This window comes from Lottia gigantea (assembly GCF_000327385.1).
Source record: "Lottia gigantea unplaced genomic scaffold LOTGIsca_24, whole genome shotgun sequence".
NCBI lineage: Eukaryota > Metazoa > Mollusca > Gastropoda > Lottiidae > Lottia > Lottia gigantea.
The window spans coordinates 3663696-3687742 of NW_008708707.1; the positions used below are offsets into that span (position 1 = coordinate 3663696).

At 32.7% G+C, this 24047-nt stretch overlaps 1 protein-coding gene across 1 annotated transcript; it reads right to left on the minus strand.

The window, feature by feature from the left end:
* Positions 1 to 348: 348 nt before the first annotated feature.
* Positions 349 to 22568, minus strand: LOTGIDRAFT_231995 (hypothetical protein; the record flags this gene model as incomplete). Its single annotated transcript, XM_009055427.1, has 35 exons — positions 349 to 374; positions 887 to 991; positions 1410 to 1475; positions 1864 to 2016; positions 2326 to 2578; positions 3362 to 3457; positions 3922 to 4090; positions 4315 to 4394; positions 4512 to 4578; positions 5099 to 5165; positions 5504 to 5657; positions 6239 to 6445; positions 6975 to 7104; positions 7308 to 7478; positions 7766 to 7859; positions 8071 to 8208; positions 8748 to 8931; positions 9491 to 9685; positions 10450 to 10571; positions 10920 to 11021; positions 11715 to 11898; positions 12102 to 12367; positions 12765 to 12924; positions 13250 to 13363; positions 13564 to 13710; positions 13843 to 14009; positions 14477 to 14551; positions 14893 to 15137; positions 15420 to 15532; positions 15950 to 16154; positions 16435 to 16672; positions 17106 to 17231; positions 17552 to 17726; positions 18056 to 18420; positions 19439 to 22568. 35 exons carry the CDS (start codon positions 22566 to 22568, stop codon positions 349 to 351), a joined length of 8289 nt encoding a protein of 2762 aa, XP_009053675.1.
* Positions 22569 to 24047: the final 1479 nt, after the last annotated feature.

Genomic DNA, 24047 nt, shown 5'->3' on the forward strand with positions numbered 1-24047 from the left:
CTGCTTTACAATAAATTTGTTTCATTTTGGAATGTCAAAAACTCACTGAAGACGAGCTAGCACAACCTAGACTTATTTGTGACTATAACTATTATGTAAAGTCAATATGATAAATATAAATGATATATTGTTGAATCACTGCAAATACTAACAAACAGTATAAATCATACATAACAATAATCATTCAGGTAACTTTTGAAGTTTAAATCATACACACATTTTGATTATTTAACGACTTAGGTTTAATGGTAACCTCCCATTAGTTGTTTATCTGATAACTGGTATTAAGGTGTTATGGGAATAAAATTCACATAAAAAGCACTGGTTTATTATTATAGGTGTCAATATTTAAGTTTCAAACTGAAGTCTTACACCTAAAAAACAATAACAAAACAAATTAAAAAATAAGACAGCTTGAAATACACCAACATGGCAGCTGGTTCTATATAAATCTATAGTAAGTCTCTGCACAAATACCAAGTTTCATTACAATCAGTTTAAACCGGAGAAAGTCCTCACAGGCTTGGTGCCAACAACATACAGCTACAAGATTTACATTTTAATATCCTCTTTCGAAAATTACTCTAGTCTTCTAGGCAAATAAAAATGAAATGAAATGAATGGAGTTTTACGTCCTACTTTTCTGCACCATGTGGGCTAATGAAGACGGGCAATGCCATACAGGGTGCGATGAGGGAAATTTTCACAGGACAGCAGCATTAGCCTGCTCTTTTTCGATTTCCAACTGTCGAGGGATCTTTAACGTGTACAGCCTGTATCTAGGCAAATAAAGAATTATGTTTCAGTATTAGTTTACAGCCATAATAATAATCATACAGATATCAAATTATCTGTCCTATAAACAAACAGAGCTTTTTGGTTTTACCTGCTGTGGAATCTGCTGATGTCATGGTAACATCAGGTCTTTGACTGGATAATCTTCCTTCAACATCCCTAGTCTTTTCACCAGGCCATACTGATTCATTGATAACTTAAATAAAGTAAACAGTATAATATTTACATTGTTTCATAAAGATTCCAATTCAAGCCGAAAGTAAGATATAGAAAATACAGTTTTAATTGTGAGATCAGTTAAAATAAAGACATAAAGAGAGCTAAATCACTGGTTAAAGTCTAATGCAACGTTTCAACATGTTTCTGACATAGTCCTCAGGCACATAATGACGGGAGAAACACGGTGAAACGTAGAATAAAACTTTAACGGACATGGGTGACGCCAGTATTATAAAATCTTACAATATATAAATGTATTTTGTTTACAGAAGGAAAGCTTTTAATGTATCTGATTCTCTGAAATCATTCTACATAATTGTTTGCAATGATCATCTTTAAACTATCAAAAAGAAACTAAAAATCTGTATTTTGATCAGATTTGGGTGAATACTTACAAGGAGATTTATTTTTCATTTCATCTTTTTCTTTTCTCTGTTTTTCAAGTTGTTCTTTGGCCTTTTCTGTGAAATAAAATCATATTTTTAATGAAGAAAGGTAATAATAAGGCTCGATTCAAAATCAACAAACCTTGGCACTTTTAATTTTAGGGATTTCTTTATGTAAAGTTCAGAAATAAAAAAATTAAATATGAAAATATGTTAATGAAATTATTTTTTAAATATCTATTAGTTCTCCTTATGTTCAACCTGTTACTTCAATAGATCATGAGAAATTCATTTTGAGGAACTAAAAAAATAAGAAATGTCTACAAAGAAAGAAAACAGCACAAAAAACAAATATATCTGGTGACAAAAAGGTATTTTATTTTTATATCTATTTACCAATACGATATAAATCTAAATAGAGAATAAACTAATTTAATACAAGTACAGGTTTAAAAGAACTAACCAACAATTTCACTAGAAGCCATCTGATCCCATCTATTTGTGTCCATATCTTCCTCATCATCTGAAGAGTGGCTTGAAGCCAGATCTAAACTGTTATTATCAGAACCATCACTGTCAGAATCCGAATCTTGACCAGTCTTGGCTAATATTTTGCCTGAAAAGATATTTTGAGTTTCATTTATTTTCAATATAGATGATGCATTAATACATTAATTCTGAAAAATCCATGAGAAAAATAGTTTCCTGGAATATGTCATGCTTTCACTCAAATTATTTTAATTTTGTGCATTATGCCTTTTTCATTATCTGCCGTATTTAAGACATTTTTGCAATTATCTATTGCAATTAAATATTTGTCTCTATTTCCAAAGTGGAACATACAAGAGAAATCCACTACTGAACAGAAATTCACAACACTGATCTTCTAAACACGAGAGGTATTGAACGAGTTATTAGAACCTACCATTCATATCTTTATTATGGTTGAATGAAGGATCATAACCATATGGTGCTATACCAGTATTGGGTGGATAAATTGGACCAGTAGGTACATGACCAGACGTAGAACTACTAGTACTGCGTAAATAGGTGTCCTTACGAATACCACTACTCTTACTAGTTGATTGACTGGTGGTAGATGTTGTTGAAATACCAATATTAATTCGATGTAGGCCACTATCAGAAAACGACTCATGACGATAGGCTAAAGCAGATCTCTACAATAATAAAGAGGATACATTTTTGTCTAAGTTTTAAAATATTAGGGAAAAAAGAGAAAAAGAAAATTGTACTAAAAGAAAGTAAGTCAACTAAAGACCTCATAGGTTTCTCCCTAACTCAGTTTCCACTATGATGCTGTACTAAGGTGCTGATATGAAAAAAGTATCCAGGTATTTGAATTAGACACTAAACTGAGGCTTGTATGCTATAGACTGTTCATGATGAAGTTCCATGAAATATCTCATTACACAAAATATAATGATTCTAAGATTTACAGAAGCTGTAATATTGTAAGATTTAAGCAAACAATTGTCAAAATTTTGAAAATCCAAGACGGCTGATATAGAACATGTAAACATTTGTTTCTCAGCTTCAGTAGATCAAAAAACATCCTGTGCATAGAGAACTGGACCTAAAGGCCATGGTTTCGTCATTTTGTCATTCAGCGGTTGATCTAGGTCATGAATATTTGTCTTCTTAACTATTTAAATTGCAAGAAATTTTCACAATCCCTTCAAATATATGCCAAACTAGAATTTTTTTTTGAAATAATGTTGTCTTTTCTACATTTTGACAGTGAGCTGTTAACACTATTATCATTAGCCTAGCTACAATATTAACACTTTTGAGAAAAAGGTACAAACAGATGACAAACTTGTCCCTTTAATTTAACTTTCTCTCTGCTTTATTTCTTATCATATTTCTGTAAGACATGGTGACAATGAAGAAAATCAAAAAGATATGTTTATATATACCTGCTCTGAAATTAGAATACTTACAGAAACAACAGTGCTACGTGTACCAGCCAGGTTTTCATCAATATCTAACTTTTTACCTCGAATTCTATACCAGGCCTTTTTTAATTGTAATCGTACCTACAGAATAAACATACAGTTTGTTCATTTAAACCAAATATCAAGATGCCATATTGTCATCAATACATCTGTCTTCCACCGTTAATAATTTAAATTGCTTCTTCCCCTGATGAATTCAAATCAATGAATTGTAGAGTTATAAAGCGTGGCATTTGATGGTAATTTTTATTTATTTCACATTTTCATGTGGGCATAATTTTTAATTTAGCCACTTCAGTTAGGGTCTAAATTCACCACTCTTATTCCAACAAGCAATAGACACTGAATGCATCTTTTGTTTGTGTCACAAAATCGCAGCTTTGGAGAAGAAAGTAATTTGATTGGTTGGCAGTGTCATCGAACGGATTTATGTTCAAGATCAGCGTCTCTAGATCCTTACTGAAGTGGCTAAATTAAGAATAACTATTTAGACAAAATAAATACAGTTCTGTAAAATATTTTAAGTAAATCTAAAGTCTACATACCTTCCTTTGAAGTAGAATTTGAGTGACAAAAAAGAAAGCTCCAATCGCGAACATGAAGCAAGCAAAAACATAATGAAGCGCTTTAATACCATAGTTGACTGAGATGAGCCCGGTCACCCAAGTAAGACATAATAAAGCTAACATTATAATAGAACACATCAAACCCATTCTGAAATAGATATAATTATCACTTAATATTGATACAGCCATACCCTAGACTCTATCTACATTGAGCTGAATTTTGTTCTCATTTCATAAATATTCAAAATAGAATTTTCAACTCTATTTCAATTCGATTCAAACATTGGAGACAGAGAGCACTTTTATTTTTCAATCGAGGCTATCAACTATAGGTTTGGAGAGATTTCACAGTACAATTTATACAAGACTTACCTAACAGTTTGTATATCTCTAACATGTGTTTTTTCTAGTAAACTAGCCTGGACAGCTAATATAAATACTAATACAGATATCTGAAATAAAAATTCAAACTTTAATTATTGAATTTCATCTTACTAGATCTGTGTTAACAAGTTAAATATGTATTCTAGTTTCTTGGAATATATTAATTTTAGAAGTAAAAAACTCACCAATGTAGACATTGCAATGGGACCAGCAAAACTCCAAATAATACCATTGGAAGTATATAACCAACAACTGTAAAAATAATACAATCAACAGATATGAGTGTGTGCTGATATAAAATTGGAAAAACATGATAATGGCACTCTGAGAGAAACTATAGATACATGTAAATAGTTACAGACCAATCTCTAGCAATACAGAGAATGTAATATCATGTAACATTAAAATATTATATGTATTGGCTTTTCAAATCCTTGGGGAAGTGTGTTTTTAGTCACATGAAATGGTGTAGAAATAAATGGTTTATTTTGACAGAATTTTTATTTTTTGATGTCATAATGCAATAAAGATTTGTAAAAACAGTTAACATATTAAAAAATATTGTAGATTTCAACTTTCAGACAAGATCTGTACAATATGCACTTAGCGTGTAAAATAATTTGGGACAGACCAACAGACAGGAGAACAATATTCATATTATATACAAAATGTTCTAGAAATTTTAGCATATTGTCTCGATTTTTACTGTTCAGAGTTGTAAGAAGATCCAAACTATATAAAATGTGTATAAAAATTGAAAAATGGTACTTACAATTGACTATTACCATATCCATCAGTATATAAACCTACAGCTAGTCCTACTATTATACCAGGAATCGCTAAAAAAAATAACATAAAGATACTTTCAACATCACCATTTTTCTAATATTTACTCTTCCAAAAGTTTTACACCATGAATAGGTCAAGATCAGTTCTACTTCTTACATTTCCTATCCTGTTTTTGCTAAATAGCCAGGTCCCGCAGCATACAGAGTAAATTACAAAATATAAATGGCTGTAATAACCTCAGTGTCAAGTCTTCCACATGTCATTTTTCAGAGCAAATGGAAAAAATATTAGGCTTTTGATAGATTTAGGGGTCTAGGATATGAGCCTTCAAAGCATAATGGGTGACCTTTCATACAGGTTTGACTGTATATTGTCCATTAAAACTTACCATAACCAATAAGATAATAAAATTTCATTGAACCATAGTTGATGTTTCGTATTTCTGTTAACATTCTATAAATGTGTAATATTTCCACAAATAACCAAGAAAAGGCGGCCATATAGAAATACTGTAAAGTGATGGCAATCAGACGACAAGTGAGCTGAAACAGAAGAATATCCAATAAAACACTATCTAGTATTAATAAGCACACGATTATCTTCTTATCGATGGATTACGTTGGATAAAAATAATCGTGATGTATGGGCACGATTAATTATTAGTCCCCTTTAATAACAAATGATACAGAATTCTTGTGTGTATAAGAAATAGTGTCATGTTTTCATTTTCCAAGTATATAACTTTTAAAAATTGACTTTAAAAATTGAGATTTTTTTCACAATTCCTTACTTCTAAATGTTCTCAAGTGTTTAATAGTGACAAAATTGTAAGTAATTTTACAAATTTCTACTATTTGTTTCTCATTTCTTATCCAATAAATCAATCGTGATAATTATCGCAATAAATCGTATCATTGGATGAGTATTGTATAGTGTATCGAATCGAAACTTCAAGAATCGTTGCAGCCCTAGTTGAAACAAGAAGTAAACTCTCTACCAATCAAAATCAATGACGACAATAGGGGATTGTGAGAGCAACGATGCTTAATGAACATGTCAAAGCAGTTAGAAGAACCTGGGTTCTGGTTCAACATGTCAAAATACGAAATATACTAAAACATACCTCAGATTTAGTTCTATTGATACCAATAATGAAGGCCAACTCTGCTACAAACACTACAACTATTAGATTGATATGTATGGAGTTCCAGTTACATTGTAATCGTTTAAAACACAGTAGAATTAAATAGGCTACAACCAGTAACATTAGTGATATAAAAACTAAAATATAGGTCAGAACTTCCACTGTTACACTAGCCATTTCATCATACTGGAAAAAACAAAAAACAGATAAAAATTCAGAAATGAAATGAGAGCGAGATATAAAACAAGGTGAGTATTGCGAGTTCGGGATTTATGGTATTAAGAGAACGTATGTACAATAAAACAAGTTGGAATGGATTTCAGAATGTATTCCACATGTGCTGAAAATAAGAGTAGGTTCAGACAGAATTGGTTCAGATAAAAATGGCGGAGAAAGAAATAAATCGGATAATTTTGGATGTGAATCCGCTTTCATACCGTTCGATTTGGGTCAGAATCCGAACAGACAGAACCTGAACAGAACTCTACAATCAAGCACCACTCGGAATTAAGAAACAGATGAAATTATGGGACATAACTCTTGTGATATCTTATGTATACATTAGAGCAATACCTCAAGACCAAGGCAATAAGTCAGAAATATTCACCCTGAACATCAATTATACTGAGTTTCATCAAAATTATCACCTCCTTTGTGTTCAAAGTTAAACAATATACAAATACATTATAATTAAGATTAAGTGAATAATGCCAACCTCCTTATCTGAAACATCCATCAAAACAGCAAAAGTTGATAAATGGTGACAAGAGCAGACAACATATTGACTTTGACTTTTACTATATCTATCACTGACTTCACAACCATTTCTAGACCAGTAGCTGTATCTAAAATAATATAAATCATCCATTATCATAATCTAAAACAAGTGATGAGACAAAATTGAAATTTCATCCGTAATGTACAGATAGGTCTGATCCACAAGGGACGCTGAGTTGATAAACCCAATGGCACCAGACTCACTACTAACACCCATCACAGTGATTTTTAGTGAGGCTCAAATTCAATAGAATATTTGGTAAATTCTTACCCATTATTGTCAGTTTTCCAATAAACACACAGTGGATTAGATCTATTAGTAGTGTTCAGTTGACGGAATGTTATCTCTATTGGATATTTCAAATTACCAGATTTGACTCTACCTTCATTGACAATCACTAGGCTTACTACTGGACTATTTATACGTATTGAATGAGTTGTTCTAGAAGAGATAGAAGACATCATCATGTAATGTCCAATTTGACAATAAAAACAACTCAAAGCAATACAAGCATAAAGCAGTTGATTCCAAATAACATCCTGTAGTTTAATATAATATGGTATCCAACACTAATTTTGGTTTTATGCTGAATTAATTCATAAAGAATGAACATGCAGAAGTAACCTTGTTTTATTTTATATTTATTGGCTGCAGAAGACACAACACAACAGTTTTGCAACATTGTTTTAACCACAGAAGACAAAGTATTTTTGAATGTTTTTTATTACCTTATCTCTGCAGAATAATTTTTGGACATGAGATTTCCAATAGTTTTATACATAATAAATCCTACATAGATTTTACCATTCATTTCACTTGATCCTGAAAAATGAGTCCATTAAGACATTACCAGATATTCTAATAGTCTAATAGACTAATTAATATTCCATCTAGAAACAAGTAGGGCAAGATTGACATTCTACGCTTATAAAAACTTATCAAATTAAGTTCTTTAAGGCTTGTTTATTTATGTTGTCCATATTTGCTATATAAATGACTCGGTCATCCAGACAATTTGTGGAAGTGATCTTACCTAGAGTGTGGTAGAGTAGAGATGGGGGTATTTTAACTCTCGTATCATCATCAAAAGTACCTTTCTTAGCAATATGATCATATTTTGGTATGTAATTATTACTGGAATTTCCTTTCCGTATCCAATCAACAGCAAACACTAAAAGTCGAGTGATATAATCAAATTTTGTACATATTAACTCTTAAATTGACTCTATATATATCCCAGCCAATAGTTATAAAGTACGCTTATTTCTACTGCTTGAGGTTCACATAGTACAGTCAATCAAAGCGTTGGTGCTTTATATGACATCATTTGTTTAGTTAAGTCAAGCAATTGGTGGCTGTGGGTTCTAATCTGGATTGGCGTATGAAAATATGATGCCATTTTCACTCATAATTCTAGTCGACCCAACTGCAAATTGGTAAGGATAATACAGGAAAGATCAATGCCAGGAGGTTTGGCCATGGACCAGCTGGTAGACAGGATATGTGAACCTAAGTTGTTATCCTTGTAAAATATAGTTATTTCTTTCTTTTTTCTTTTCTTTTCATGAAACAAAACATCCTTTCCTATTTTTATGATTTTGATTAGATAAAGCTAGAAAAGCTCATTTGAATTTCTTCAGAGACATAGGCCTACATAATATGTACCTGATTGTATGTAGTAAATCGATGAAGAAAAAATGGCAGACTCACCCATATTGTCAGCAATGGCATCAAAAGGTGTTGATTGAGCAGGCTCCATACTTTTAGTTAGTGTCTCAACATAGTTCTCAAACTGGTTCACTAATTCTCCAGCACCTCCTGTTACTGAATTCACTCTATCCCATAATACTTCATATTCTAATTTAGTGATATTACTTACAGCTATTAACATTCTCTGTAAAATAATAAAACATCATCATTAATTATAATATTTTAAACAGAATATACACACCTTCTTATTCTTAATGCCCCTGCACACTGAGAGAATTTGGGGCTATTTTCCTTTATTTGTTTGTTCATCCCACTACTTATCGCACATGACTTGTCTTTTGCTCAGAGCTGGTTTCAGGTTAGCTGTATAATATTACGGGTTAAAATGACAGACTACAACAATGTCAGTTGAAGAGATGAGCAGTTATTATTGTTTTATTACAAGACCAATGGATATTGTGAGGCAGGATAATCTTGTCACAAATTTATCCTCCGTTTATACTTCACAATGTTCTGCTATATCAAAATGCTGAATGTTGTGTTCGTTGCCTGAGAAAATGCACGGTAGAATGCATACCTTCTGCCAAATATCCAATGCGATATATTTTTTCCACACGACAATGAGTTAACAAATGCACACCAAAAATCACCTGCAGACAATTCAGTAAATGAGTTGTGCCATTTTCTCTCTGTATGCTGGTACATTAAAGGCAACAATCCTGTCCAATGACCTGTTTACTAACCTGAATAAATGTACTATGTTGTTCACTAGTAAGATTCAATCCTTGTAGTTTATTTTCATACAGTAAAACCTCTCTAATAACATTATAAGCCATGACAATATCACCACCAAATATATGATAAGTTGTATTAGTGGCCTCCACCAGTCTGTCTATGCTATTTTTGGCCGTGTATGTATTAGAGATCTTAGATTTAAACTGAAATAAACAGACATTTATTAAAATGCTGACTTTCAGACCTCCAAATTGGTACACTTCATTGATGCTAGAAACTTCATGGCTGCTGGCATGGATGAAGTTCTACATGCTACTCTTCTGCACCTAGTTGGGCTAATGAAGTTGGGTAATGCCATGCAGTGTACATTGAAAGAAATCTTTTCCACTTTACAACTGTCAAGGGATCTTTAATGTACACAGCCTGTAGCTCACAGGGTAAGCAGTCAATTAGGTAAAAATATTTTAAGCACAAGTTAGTTTGACTTGGTACTTTAAGCACACTTATTTTAGGCACATGTTCATTCAGGCACAGTGTTATATAGACACAGCGTTATATAGACACAGCGTTATATAGACAACGTTATATGGACACAGCGTTGTATAGACACAGCGTTATATAGACACAGCGTTATATAGACGTTATATGGACACAGCGTTATATAGACACAGCGTTATATAGATACAGTGTTATATAGATACAGCGTTATATAGATACAGCGTTATATAGATACAGTGTTATATAGATACAGTGTTATATAGACAACGTTATATGGACACAGCGTTATATAGACACAGCGTTATAAAGATACAGTGTTATGTGGGTACAAGTACAGAACTTTTAGTACAAATAAAATGTAACAAAAATACTTTGTCACTGACATTATCTTTTCTTTATCACAAACCTACCGGTATGTATATTACAGGAATATAAGATATAAGTCACAGTGGATATTAAAGATACTTACCACTGATGATAGTCTAGTGAAATTCTTATTGGTACAATTAAACAAGTCTGGTTCTTGCCAACCTTCTTCTTTATCACATGATTTACCTTCTTCACAAACATAACATTCTCTCTTAGCATCCCCTTTAATCATAAAATCACAGTTAAATTATTGAATTTAGACTTTTCTAAAACAGTTATTTGATTGTTTATGACAATATAGAACCTTATTTAAGAGTTATGACCTCATGTGACTTGACAAAATGTTTTAGCACTATGTAGATCAGGATTGTTATCCTCAACAACCTTTTGATATTAGTACATTTAAATAAAACTCAGTCCCATGACAAAATTGGCAGTGATCTTGGAATTTCTGGTAAGTCTGATCACAAGAAGTTCTGATGTGCCTTGACAGCTAGCATGCTGGTCATCCTGATCATTTATCATGATTCAGGACAAACAATAAGTATCAAATAAATCAACTGAACATACCATTAGCATCATAAGGACAATCTTGCACTGCTTCTACACCATATTCTGTTCTATCCCACCAGACTTCAGCAGCACGATTTCTAGGACACACATTGTATTTTACTGAAAAACATCACATACCAACTTAAAACCAATTCTTATTTCATATTCATAAAGACTAGTGACTGAATGTTACTTTAAACATTCATTGTTAACTATATCAGATCATAAACAAAGAATTTGTATTAAATGACCAGTAAATTATCGAACAAGAGAAAAATATTCACATTTTAAAAAATCAAAAATTTGGTAGTAAAATGTTTACAAGTAGGCCTAAGTTAGTTAGAGCTGGGGAACCTGCTAGATTACCACTCATTTTTATAGTTATGACAACTTGTTGATCGTTCAGTGATAGAGATTGTTTACAGGTTCACTGTAGTGTAAGAATGGGGTGCTTGAGCACGATATTTGTAATTATATGGTACTAAGTTGAATATTAAGTAACCATGCTCACTACCGGTTCTATGCATCAATGACATGAAGATTCAATTTAAAATGGACCCTAGATACTTCATGGGGGTAAGTTTTTAGAACACACTCAAACTTGATCTTCAAGCCAAGTTTTTTTTCCAAAATTGAAGATACTGTAGTAGTAACTATAACTGTATAGAGAGTGTTCCCTCTTAAACAGACTGGGGTTAAAAGATCTTCTCCCATCTCTTTTCCTTTTAATTTAAAATAGGTAAGAAAATAAAATAAAAAAGTAAATCTGAAGATGATCATGTATAAGTTATCTAATAAACAAATATTACATACCATTACAACCATTGGTTTCAACTTCAGCAAATCTACTTGAACACTGATCACATCTTCTGCCTATTACACCATTACGACAGTCACATTGACCTGTTACCGAGTTACACGTTAGACTTCGTGATCCCCTTTCATAACAATCGCAAGGACTACATTTATGCTCTCCAGGGCGGCGATAGTGATTTTCCTAAAATGAAAATCAGTCACAGGGTGAAGTTGTAAATTTTTTCCAGTATTTTGTTTCTGTATTCATCATCAGGATGTGATCAACAAATTGAAAGAAAATACTGCCGTCTGTTTAATGAGCATGATTTAAATATGATTGGTCCGACAGAAAGCAACATTTCAATATATACCCAAATGTAAAAATCTCTTTTTCTCAGCGCTTACCTGACAAATACATGAACCGTTGTTTTTATCACAAGAGCTCTTGAAGCCAAAATGAGTTGGACAGTTACAAGGTCCACATATTGGATCACCCCACCATGATATAGGACACACTTTTGGTGAAATTATTTCACAATAACGTCCATTTTGTCTTCTACCACATTCACAAGTATAAGTTTCCTCATTGCCTTGTGGGAATTTACAGGCTGCATAATTCTGACATGGGTTTACACCTGTACAAACTTCTACACAATTTGGACCAACTGTACCTAAAAAATTGATAATACCTTTTTCTTATAAATGAAAATGGTTAAAAAGAAACAAGACAGAAGTTAAAAAAGAGTGGATCACGTTAAAATACGCTCATTTTAGCATGCAGTTGGTGAAAGAAGAAACTTATTCCAAGGTTCATGAAAATTGGTTTAAAAGAAAAGGGAACTATCATATTGAAGAACAAAGAGATTTTCTCTGATTTCAATTTATATGAGGATCTTACCAGCATCTAATCAAGCTTTATTATCAATTAACACAAACCAAACTTGATCAATATCTGATACAATTTGTAGATTCTAGAGTGTTTACATGAAAATATACACTGATTTACAAGGGCTGAGACAATACATCCTTATATGGAGATCTTGGAATATCCAGACTGAAATAACTTACCAGGAGGACATTGACAGGAATGTAAACCCCATTCTTCAATACACTGACCAGTACCACAATCAGCAGACGTACAAACTTCATTACTGCTACATCCTAATCTAACATTAGTTTCTTGTGGTTTACTTAATAAAGAATCATCAAGGTTACCAACTCGAACATCCTGAAATTGAAGATTCAGTTAGTTTTCTAACTTGTTTGGGATATTATCCATATGCATACCTAGTTTTATACAAATCATATGAAACCTTGTACTTGTTTGCAACCACACCAAAATCTTAAGGAGTTAATTCTATTTAAATCAAATGCCAAAATTAAAAACAGAACCTGAAACTTGTTGTTACTCACAGTTCTAATATTTCTATATCGCTCTACAAATAATGTATTGAGCACAATTTTAACAGTGAAAATATTGTTTTTGAAAACTAAATATCATATGAAGTTAATCAAGTTAGATACAGAGCCTGAAGGTTTTTTTTCACTCTTACCTTTACACATCCTTTAAAATAATTCATAATAGGACTGTTATCAGTATGATATCCACCAACATATACTACTTGTATTACTTTCTCTAGAACAGTACTCGGCATATCTACAACCATCTATTAGGAATATAAATATTTACTGTTATTACAGCATAAAACAACACTTCATTTGTTAGGGGGATTTTCACAAATGCAAGGTAAAATAACAACAGGCTATGTTTATTTTCATCCCAGCTCCCCTTTCTCTTTCTTGATCTACCAAATCTGAGTAAAACTTCATCCTTAGTTCTTATCCTATTCATAATTCATCAGATTACCTTTCTTTGTCCATAATCTAAAAACATCTGTAACTGTCCAGGATACCATCTTGATTCAAAATAATGCCATTGTCCATCATTTACTTTTGTCACATCAAATACTACAACTTTACCATTATATATATAAATAATATAACCATTCAATAACTGAAAGAGTGTAAACAATAAATAAACATTGTTTCAGAGATAAAATTAGACATATTCCAGAGAGCAAATACAATAACTCACATTAAATATCTTTTCAAAATTTCACAAAAATTCACAGATTAATTCCCTTACCAAGATTCGTACATCACCATCTGACAAAACTATCTGCATTAAAGTACCATTTGAATTTCGTGTTCTAAATGCCAAACCAGTGTACCATGGAAAATTTATCTTAGGAAACGTGAAGTTAGTGTATGTCAAATAGCCATTGTTGCTCAGTTCTCTACTGGATTCAATGACTGAAAAAAGAAGTATCGATTCATTGCCACATAGTTTCAATAATGGAGGAAGCTAAAACGACTAGAAAGGTAACACACATCTAGTTGCTTTTTTAAAATTAGTTCAATGATGGTTTCTACAGCAAGAGATTAGTTTTAGCTTTTCTGATATTTCTGTATTTTCATAGGAATCATCGTCAAGGAATAAAAGACTCTAGATTTTAAAGCAATTTCTGAGAACAAGAAACATTCCTTCTGGTTAAAATCTGGTTCACTTTCAACCCAGAGAATTGGTAAGCTATAGAAACTTCAATTCAACTCATTTTTTTTCTTAGCCCTAGGAGTAATTTTTTTCCTAAACTTGCTGGAATTTCTGTTAATAATAATAATATATCATAATATAACATTTGTGGAAATGATAAACAGAACTTCGTGAAACTAATGTCTTTATAGATAGATGTAGGTGTATAAATACACGTCGTTTTTACCTTGTGAACAATCTTTTCCACCAGTTTTTTCTGAACAATCACAGAAAAAATCATCCCAACCTTCCCTGCATTTACCTACAAAACAAGTCATAGGTCAAACACATAAAATGAATGTTTACTTTTTACTGTTAAAATATTCAATGCATCAATAGAGTGATATAAAAATATCAAACAGAACCTAATAAAAACTATATTGTTGTTACTCAGAGTTTCACGCTACGCGAACTTCAGACAACTGACCTACATAATTCAGCATGTGTCCCTACTGAAGTTTGATTTATTTGGACTATGTACATAAATATTTGTACCGAATTTTATCATTTTATGCAAGTCTGCGTATTTCGAACGACGTCGATCTATTTCTGAACCTTTTTCTTACAATTTTGATATCATAGTATACAGTGTGTTAAAATTACCTCCAAATTTACACGGTGAATTACGACATCTTTGTTTCTTCATTGAACACCCATTTTCAGTTCCAACAGCCACAACTGATGAATTTAAATCTAATAATACTTTATCAATATAAAAATCTCCGATACATCCTATATAATTACGATTCTGGACTTGAAATGCTGTTGGTAAACCTGGTAATCCACCAATCTGTAATGGTCCAGTTAAATCCAACAATCTATGACAGACTTCAACTGGATTATCACATCTGAAAGGTGAACAAAATCACATTGCTTTTAAATGCTTTCTCATGATCACGGAACAATCTGTATTTCATTTCACTGCCTATTGTAATGTAAATGTAGCTCTATTTTGGGTCAGTGAAGTTTTTCTATGAAAGTATTATAGACTGATAAACTATATCAGTATAAAAAATTTCAATATGGCAGCTCTGGTCAAGAAATATCAAAATCTTCTGTAATTTAGCGTCAACATAACATATACAATGAATTTGACAAATTCAAGAAATAGGAATATGTCCTTCACTTACTTTGTGGGAAGATTGTGAGTATTTCGGGCAGCACAAGAATAATTTCCTAAAGCATTTCCATAACGTACTGAGATTTCCGTATCACATTTCTCTCCTACTGTCACTGTAGCTTGCTGAGATAGAGAACAAAAATAATACTTTCAGAGTCTACTGATTAGTCAATAATAGAAACAATTAAACTTACATACTGAGTTTTACACACTTCAGATAACACATGTTCTCAGCAGCATCATATATTCATTTTCATAGAATCAAAGATCCCCTTTTTTAGCTTGAAGATAGTGGATCATGTACTGATATATCAACAAAAGAACATAAATTGGGATTAAGAAAGATGTCAAGATACTCAGAATACACCTTTCAAGTCCCGCTTCCTTAGGAACAAATGAAATGTAAGTTGAAATTATGTTAATCATGCAATGTCACTTATATTTGTAGTTGCTAAGTAACAGTCTTCTCATGACAGGAATCAAACATGGCTTCGGTAAATAATGATCTTTCATTAATGAAATCTTCAGATTTCTACCTACCCTATTTAAATATTCAACTTTCACTTTCCACCATTCACCGTCACTAACACCATTCACTACATTAGGTGTTACCATAGTAACACTACCTCCAAGAGAAAAGGAAAAGACAACTTGTCCTTCCACTATTTCTAATGCAATGTAGTCATGTTGTTCATTAAATCTTCCATTATAAAATAACAGCCCATTCTTTTTCTGAGTTGCAAACCTAAAAAAAGAAAAACATTTCAATCAAAAACAGATGAATAAGATTGTGAATCAATACAATCTTACTCTGTCTACGTTCATGTGGACATAGTAGAAGCGGCTTGTCATTTTCAGGTGTAGTCAACATAAATAAATCGTGTATGTGGACACAAGCCTTTATGTTTATCTGTTTTTTACATACATTAATACACATATATCGTATACTCGTGTTGCTAATACGTTTAACAACATATCTCTGAGAAAAAGGTAGAGTTTTTAATCTCCGGAATGCTTTGACTTACCTCATTTCAATTTTAAATCGGTGACGTTTGCGTAGAGATGGGAAAGAAAGAAAAGATCTACTTGAAAAGCTTCGGGTACGCAGACGACAGAACTGGTCATAATCTTCCGTATCGGGACATCCTTTACACTGGAAACCTCCATCTATCAATGGTACACAGTAACTAGGTAAACGACACAAATCATCTGGACAAGTTTCAGCATCATATTTGGATGTCATACTGATTTCACAATTTACACCTGAAATTACAAGCTCAAAATCAGAACTGAACCACTACTAAAACACTTATAAATTTACAGAAACAATTTTAATACAATAGATAAATAAGACAATTTTGGATATATACTTCTAGAATATTTATTACTTCAACGTTTCAATGTGGTTCTCACACCGTCATCAGGGATATAATATATATATATTATATGCCTTTGAAAGATAATTTTAATACAATTCATCAGGTAATATAGACAGATAATATTAAATTGCTCATCACTTCAGCTGAGTAAATATCAAATTACACTGGAAAACAATTCTATGGTATAACATTATCATGTTTTTATTGGATATATTTTAACAAAATACAATTATAAATCCATTATTTACTGGACAGTTTTTCTTGTTTAATGAAAAAAATAGGCTATATTATAACTCAATTGAAAAAATATTTCTTACCTTCAAAGTTTGGACTACATAAGCAGGTATAGCCATTTTCTTTTTGCATACATGATCCACCATTTTGACAAGGTTTTGAATAACATAAATCAACTTCAGTATCACAAAATATTGTTGTATTCATGCCTGTAATTGATAAATTTCTTATAATCTCATACATCAGACAGGCAAAGCATGGAATACACCCATATATTGAAAAAAACTTATAAACCAAGAATGTAGGGTGAGCACAATACAGCCCAGTGATAAAACATTGAAATATTTTTTTATGGATCTTAGGCAAAGTGTGTTAAAATGTCTAACATATCAATTTTGAAAGATAGGTAGCCATATTGATTTAATTGATTGATTTAAGATAACTTACTTTTAAAAAATTGAATGTTGTTTATCATAGAAATAGTTTTAAATATTTAGTTGATGCAAAATTATGCAAAATATTCACTTACCAGTAAAACCTTGAGGACATTCACATCGGTAGCCATTTTTTGGATGTATAGGTCGAAATAACATTGTTTCAGACATAATGAAATCAGGAGCTGTTCCAAAAACCAATGTTGATCTGCAATCTTCGAAATTTGTACAGGGTTCTCTCATGCATAAATTATCATCAAACGGAAGAACCTGTAAAAACATTTATCAAGATAGAAACACAAAGCATGGAATACGTCATCATGGAAGCTAACTCCAAAATGAACCAACCAAATGGAACATATAATATACCCCAAAGAAAACTGTTGAGCTCCATGAGGATTGGTCACTTTTTAAAAAGCATCTCTGATTCCTTTTATGCAAAGGTTATAAATTGCATATGTCTGTAAACATCAGTACCATGATTCAAGCAGAAAAACTATGGTTGTTTTAACACTATCAGTTGCATTCTCATCTAGGACTTCAGCAATCAGAGGATATCAAAATATTTAGAATTTCCGATATTAACACAAGAATATTACCTGTAGAGTCGATAGATTAGCTAACAGAACACGGTTTAAATATATCAATTCTTGAAGGTGATCAGACGGATAAAAGACCTCCACATTTTCTCCCTGTATCATCTTGAATGTTTGACGGACTGATACTGTAACATTCAATATCTGAGCTGTGACATCAGTGTCATCTTGAACATTGATGACATAAATATGATTTTCATCTGTTTTCAAGATGGTGGCGAGAGCTTCAACAAAGAATTTGAAGAGTGGAGATAGGAATGCTGTTTGTGTCATCTTGTTCAACCTTATCGTTACACTGTTTAATAACATATTCTGGGTTATCAAACGAACGTACAGACGGCATGTTGCCTTCACAGTATTCTTTCCATCTGAAAATAAAAACAGTATATTTATATAAAAAATGAAAAATTCTGTGGTTTTTGAATTTTCCACAGATCAGGGACTTAGTTGACCAATATTTAAAAGGCGTGACTCAAACCAAACTCCTGTTCTAAACTAGAAACATGTGAAATTCAGACGTAAACAAAGTAAATGAAAGTAGAGTCTCAATTTTGAACATCTTATAATGTGTGAATTGACAGACGAGTCTAATTTAAAAAACTAAACAGAGTAGCAATTGTTGTAAATGTCTTTCTTTCAATGAGCAATGGGAATTGCATCGTGATACAGACTATTTTGTGATACTTTATTCAACAATTCTAGTTTTTTTTTAACTTTGTATACATGCAGCCAACAATATATGTACATGAGAAATAGGGCTTAGGTTTGACATCTATGACCTTTGACAGATTGAGTCCTGTGTAGTGATTTAAAATGTTGGTCAATCAAGTTTATGTCTAATATTTCTATGCACGAACGACTTTTATGACGCGAGACTCGATATCTGAAGCTATCGTTATCTGTAGTACATTTTACTACAGCTGTAAACATTTGGTTCAATAATGCTCCAGTTTTTGCAATACTTGCACGTTGTAGAGAATACCTGATTAAATTAACATTATTGATTCAGCTATATTTCAAAATAAAATTATTTCTGTGAACAAATTAAGAAAATATTCATTTGAGTCGTTTTATGTAAAATAATAAAAAAAATTGTTTCTTTTTTTAATCAAATTAATGGGAGGGCTTAAAGGTTTTTGTCCGTTAACAGTGATAGAAACCGAAATTTCAACAAGCAGATATTCATTGTTTTTGATGTATTGACATCTACTTTCATAATAGACAAAATAAGATGAAAACTTTAGATGTGTTTGTGAAATATTTTGAGTTATGAAATTCAAGATCATGATTTGTGGAACTCAAAATTTCAACCTGAAGAAGCATTTTATGGTAAGAGAATTATTGATATTATAGAAAAATATTATATATTAATGCAAAATAACCTACCTGAAACGCTAACAACAAATGTTCCATTTCTTGGTACATCAGAATTTAGACGTGGGTCTAAAGTGATCTCCCCCTTTCCAGAATTTTGATTCAGATGAAGCAAATTCGCACCATTCCCAGAGATAAACTTATAATCTAATCTATATTGGTCAATTATATCCGGATCAAAAGCTGGTATACGTCCAATAGATGAAGATGGAAAATGGTCTAGATAGTTGTTAAATATGATAGTAAAATCTTTCAATATAGGTGCGTTATCATTAACATCCTGAACATTAATTAAAACAGTAGCAGTAGAGAATTGAGTGTCACTAGCAGCACGTAAAATAATTTCATATTGTTTCTTGTCTGACTCGTAGTCCAAGTCTACTTTAGTTGTTATAATAGCAGGCTCACCACCTTTGCTCACCAAATGAAAAGACTCAACGTCAGCACCACCTACGAAATTATATTCCACAAGTGCATTAACTCCCTCATCAGGATCGACAGCAGATATTTTTGTCAGTGTGGTGCCTCTTGGGCTGTTTTCTGGTACACCCACTTCTATTGTTTCTGCTTCAAATTGTGGACGATTATCGTTTATATCCTCCACCTTCAATTTTATGACAACAGAGGATGAAAGAGTTGGCTCACCTTCATCCACAGCATAAGCCAGAAGGTTATAATGAGCCACAGTTTCACGATCTAATTCTTTAGCAACACGAATTACTCCAAGAGATCTGTCAATACTAAAATCACCATTACCATCATCTCCACCTTCAAATGTGTAGAATAATTGCCCATTTGCTCCCTTATCCCGATCTGTGGCTGTAATTTGAATAACTTTACGGCCAACAAGTATGTCCTCTTTCACACTTCCAGTGTAAACAACTTCAGAAAATTCTGGACGATTGTCATTTATATCATTAACTGTGATGTCTATATCAGTTGTATCAATTAATGATGGACTACCATTATCCCTAGCTGTAATAGTCAAAGTGTAAGCCGGTCCTGACTCTCGATCCAGCTCTTGGCTTGTTTTTATTTGACCTGTATCAGGGTTAATGATAAAATCTGAAACAGCTCCATCAAAACTATATGTAATCCGTGCATTTTCACCTCTATCTTTGTCTAAAGCAAATACTTTAAAAACTGAAGTTCCTACTTTGACATTTTCATCCACATCAAATTGATAAGGTGTTCCTTGAAATTCCGGAAGGAATCTGTTAGTGTCAGAAATATTTATAAAGACCTCAGTGGTATCCAGATTGCCATCAGGGTCTTTAGCTGTCACAGATAAAGCATACCGATTCTGTACTCTGGCATCAAGTTTCTTCTGTAATCTTATAACACCTAGGCCATTGCTGGTACTGATTTGAAAGGTGTCAGCTGTGTTGCCACTAGCAATGCTATATATAACATGACCATTGTCACCATCATCCTTATCTACTGCTGTTACTGATGTAACTATGGCACCAATCCTGGAATCTTCTGACAATAACGTTTCGTAAATTCTTGGCCTAAAAACTGGGGAATTATCATTGATATCACGAATATTAATCACGACACTGGTGGTGGCAGATAGAGGAATGACACCATTGTCTTGAGCTTGAACTGTAAACTCATATCTAGCTTCCTGTTCACGGTCAAGTACACCATTAGTTGTTATCCACCCAGACCTTGGATCAATCAACATAGGCATGTAAGCTGGCTTGTTAAGAATACTGTATGTGATTTCTTTATTTTTACCAGAATCTAGATCATAAGCTACCATTTGAAGTATTGAGGAACCTGTTTCCGCACCTTCATCAATTGACTCCATATATCTATCACCATGGAACTGTGGTGAATTGTCATTAACATCTATAACTTGGACCAAGATAGCAGTTGAATTCTTTTGAGATGGATTACCACTATCTTCAGCTCTAACATTTAAACGATATTCTCTGTAACTTTCATAATCTAGTGCTTTGATAACATGCAACTGTCCAGTTAGACTATCAATTTGAAAAGTATCCATAACATTGCCAGTCAAGCTATATCTGATTTCTTTATTAAGGCCCTGATCTTTATCTGTGGCACTAACATTGAGAATGACAGGCCGTGAAAAAACATCAAGATCTTCTTTGACATTAACCAAATAGGAAGTTTGAGAGAATTGAGGTTTATTATCATTAAGATCCAAAATATTGATGCTCACAGTGGATGTTGTTGATTTACGAGAATTTATTGGACCTTGATCCATGGCTTGGACTATCAAAACATAACTTGATTTGGTTTCACGATCAAGTTTGACCAGATTGGTTATAATTCCTCTTAGTGGATCAATCAGGAAGTCACGAGTTGGGTTCACAAAACTGTACCGAATATCAGCATTTTGCTCTACATCCAGATCAGTTGCTTGGACAGTCAAAATATTAGTGTCCACATCCTGATTCTCTGAAATATTTCTCACATAGTTCTGCTGCTCAAACTGTGGATGGTGATCATTCACATCATCAACAATAATTTGAATATTTGTGTAACCCTTTTTACTATCTCTACCCTTATCAGTAGCAATAATACGGAAAAAATGGATTTCAATTAGCTCACGATCCAATTTTGTTGTTGTATTGATGGTACCAGTTCTGGGGTTGATAGCAAACATATTTGCTGACCTTTCATCTCTTTCTGGAATCATGGAGTACGTGATCATACCTTCATCTCCCTGATCTGCATCATGGGCAGTGATAGTTCCTACAATAACTCCTTTTTCCAGCCCTTCTTTAACATGTTTGACATATTTTCTTTCATCGAAAACTGGGGCATGGTTGTCTGTGGCACGTTTACGGCGCCATGATTTGGAAGGGGCTGATGAAGATCTTGGATTTTCTTTAGGATGAATGTTTAAAAAATATGGCTGGTAGAATATTGGATGATTTGGACACAGAAACAATACTTTGAATGCAAATGAAATAACTTGATTGTTAAAGCACCTTGGTGAAACAGATCTAATGATGTTATTGTCTGTAACATAACCTGTAGATTCAGGTATATCTACTATGATGGAGCACTGTTGGTAAGTATTTGGAAGGTAATCTGTTAATGAAATGATATTCTGATCTGATGCTATACAGTCATCATAGAAACTATGTAAAACAATAAAATGCATGTTATCAGATGATTTTAATTTTTGAGACGTCTGTGGATATGAATGAGACGATATACATTTTTGTCCTTGGAGTTTTATAGTCACTGGTATCAATGTGTAATTTGAGATATGTAACTGTGATTTAATGTTGAGATGTAATGGTTCCTTTCTTTCTGAACACAAAATAGACTCTTTTAAATACAAGATGCCTGAGCTGTAATCCAAATGAATATAATTAAGCACTGATGCACTGCCTGTGTCCTGTAAAGAGTGCCTCGAATTTTTTCCTAGTGAAGCATTAAATATAACTGTTCCTTTGGAGTTATCTTCTGAGACATGGATATCAAAAGAATGCACCATTGAAATCCTGATTATAAATATTGTTATGGCACAAAGAAATGAATGTGACATTCTGCCGTACTTATTCCATAGCAACAATATTTTCTTTCTAGAACCCACTTTTCTGCAGCAATGTTCATTATACTCAGACTTCATTCTCTGTTCTTGAAATTTTTTTTTATCCCAATTCATTCCCACTCAGGTGAGATTGAACCACCTTGTCGATGGGTCTGCATTCGAAGCAAATATTTCCGAAAAAAAACGTTCTCTCCCGCAAAACTCCAAGTAGTATCTCACAATTACACGGTTCGTGGATAGTTTTAGACATTCATAACGTTTTACATCATAAAAATGTTTACATTGTAAAGTAAAATATATTTGACAAAATCCACTAAAGGTATATTGATATTCGAATGAAAATGGCGAAACGGAAACACTATACGGCTCTTTGATTCACCCCCTATTCGGCCTTGATTCGAACTTCACATAATAAATGCACCAAAAAAAAGGACTATCGAAAATCGCATTAATAAAGTCACTAATCAAGCAATGTTTCATAGTAAAATAAATTGCAAACTTAAACTAATCATAGAATAACATTTAAAATGAGAACTGACTCATATAAATGGGGAGGTCAAAACACTCGCCGTGGTTGGCATTGTCACGTGACTCAAACTAACATTATCAGTGACATTAGTATAGGTAAGAAGATATTTCGGCCCTTAATAACATATTATTATGAAGTGTTAGTGCCTAATAGCTAGCTACCTCAAGTTTATATTGTCCGAAATATTGCCTCTATTCCGGCCCTTGGACGTAGTTTCATAGTTGTTGGAGAAGACCCCTGTTTTATGGAGATTTTGCGCACCACCGAAGACTCCCTTTACAATGACTTTACAACTAGTGATGGGCATCACCGTTTCTTCGTAATAAGTGACTCTGTGATCTTTGAACTTTTGAATGGCCGACGCAGTAACTTTGGCCTAACTGATTAATGATGATGACTGAACTACAAAATATCCATCTGTTCCCAATATATCTGGGTTTTACAGATCGGATTTAAATAAAGTTTTGAAAACTCTTCCGTAGTTCCGGGGTGCGGACAATCACCACAAATTATGGCCCAGTTTTTCTGTCCCCGTTTTTTCTTCGATATAATCA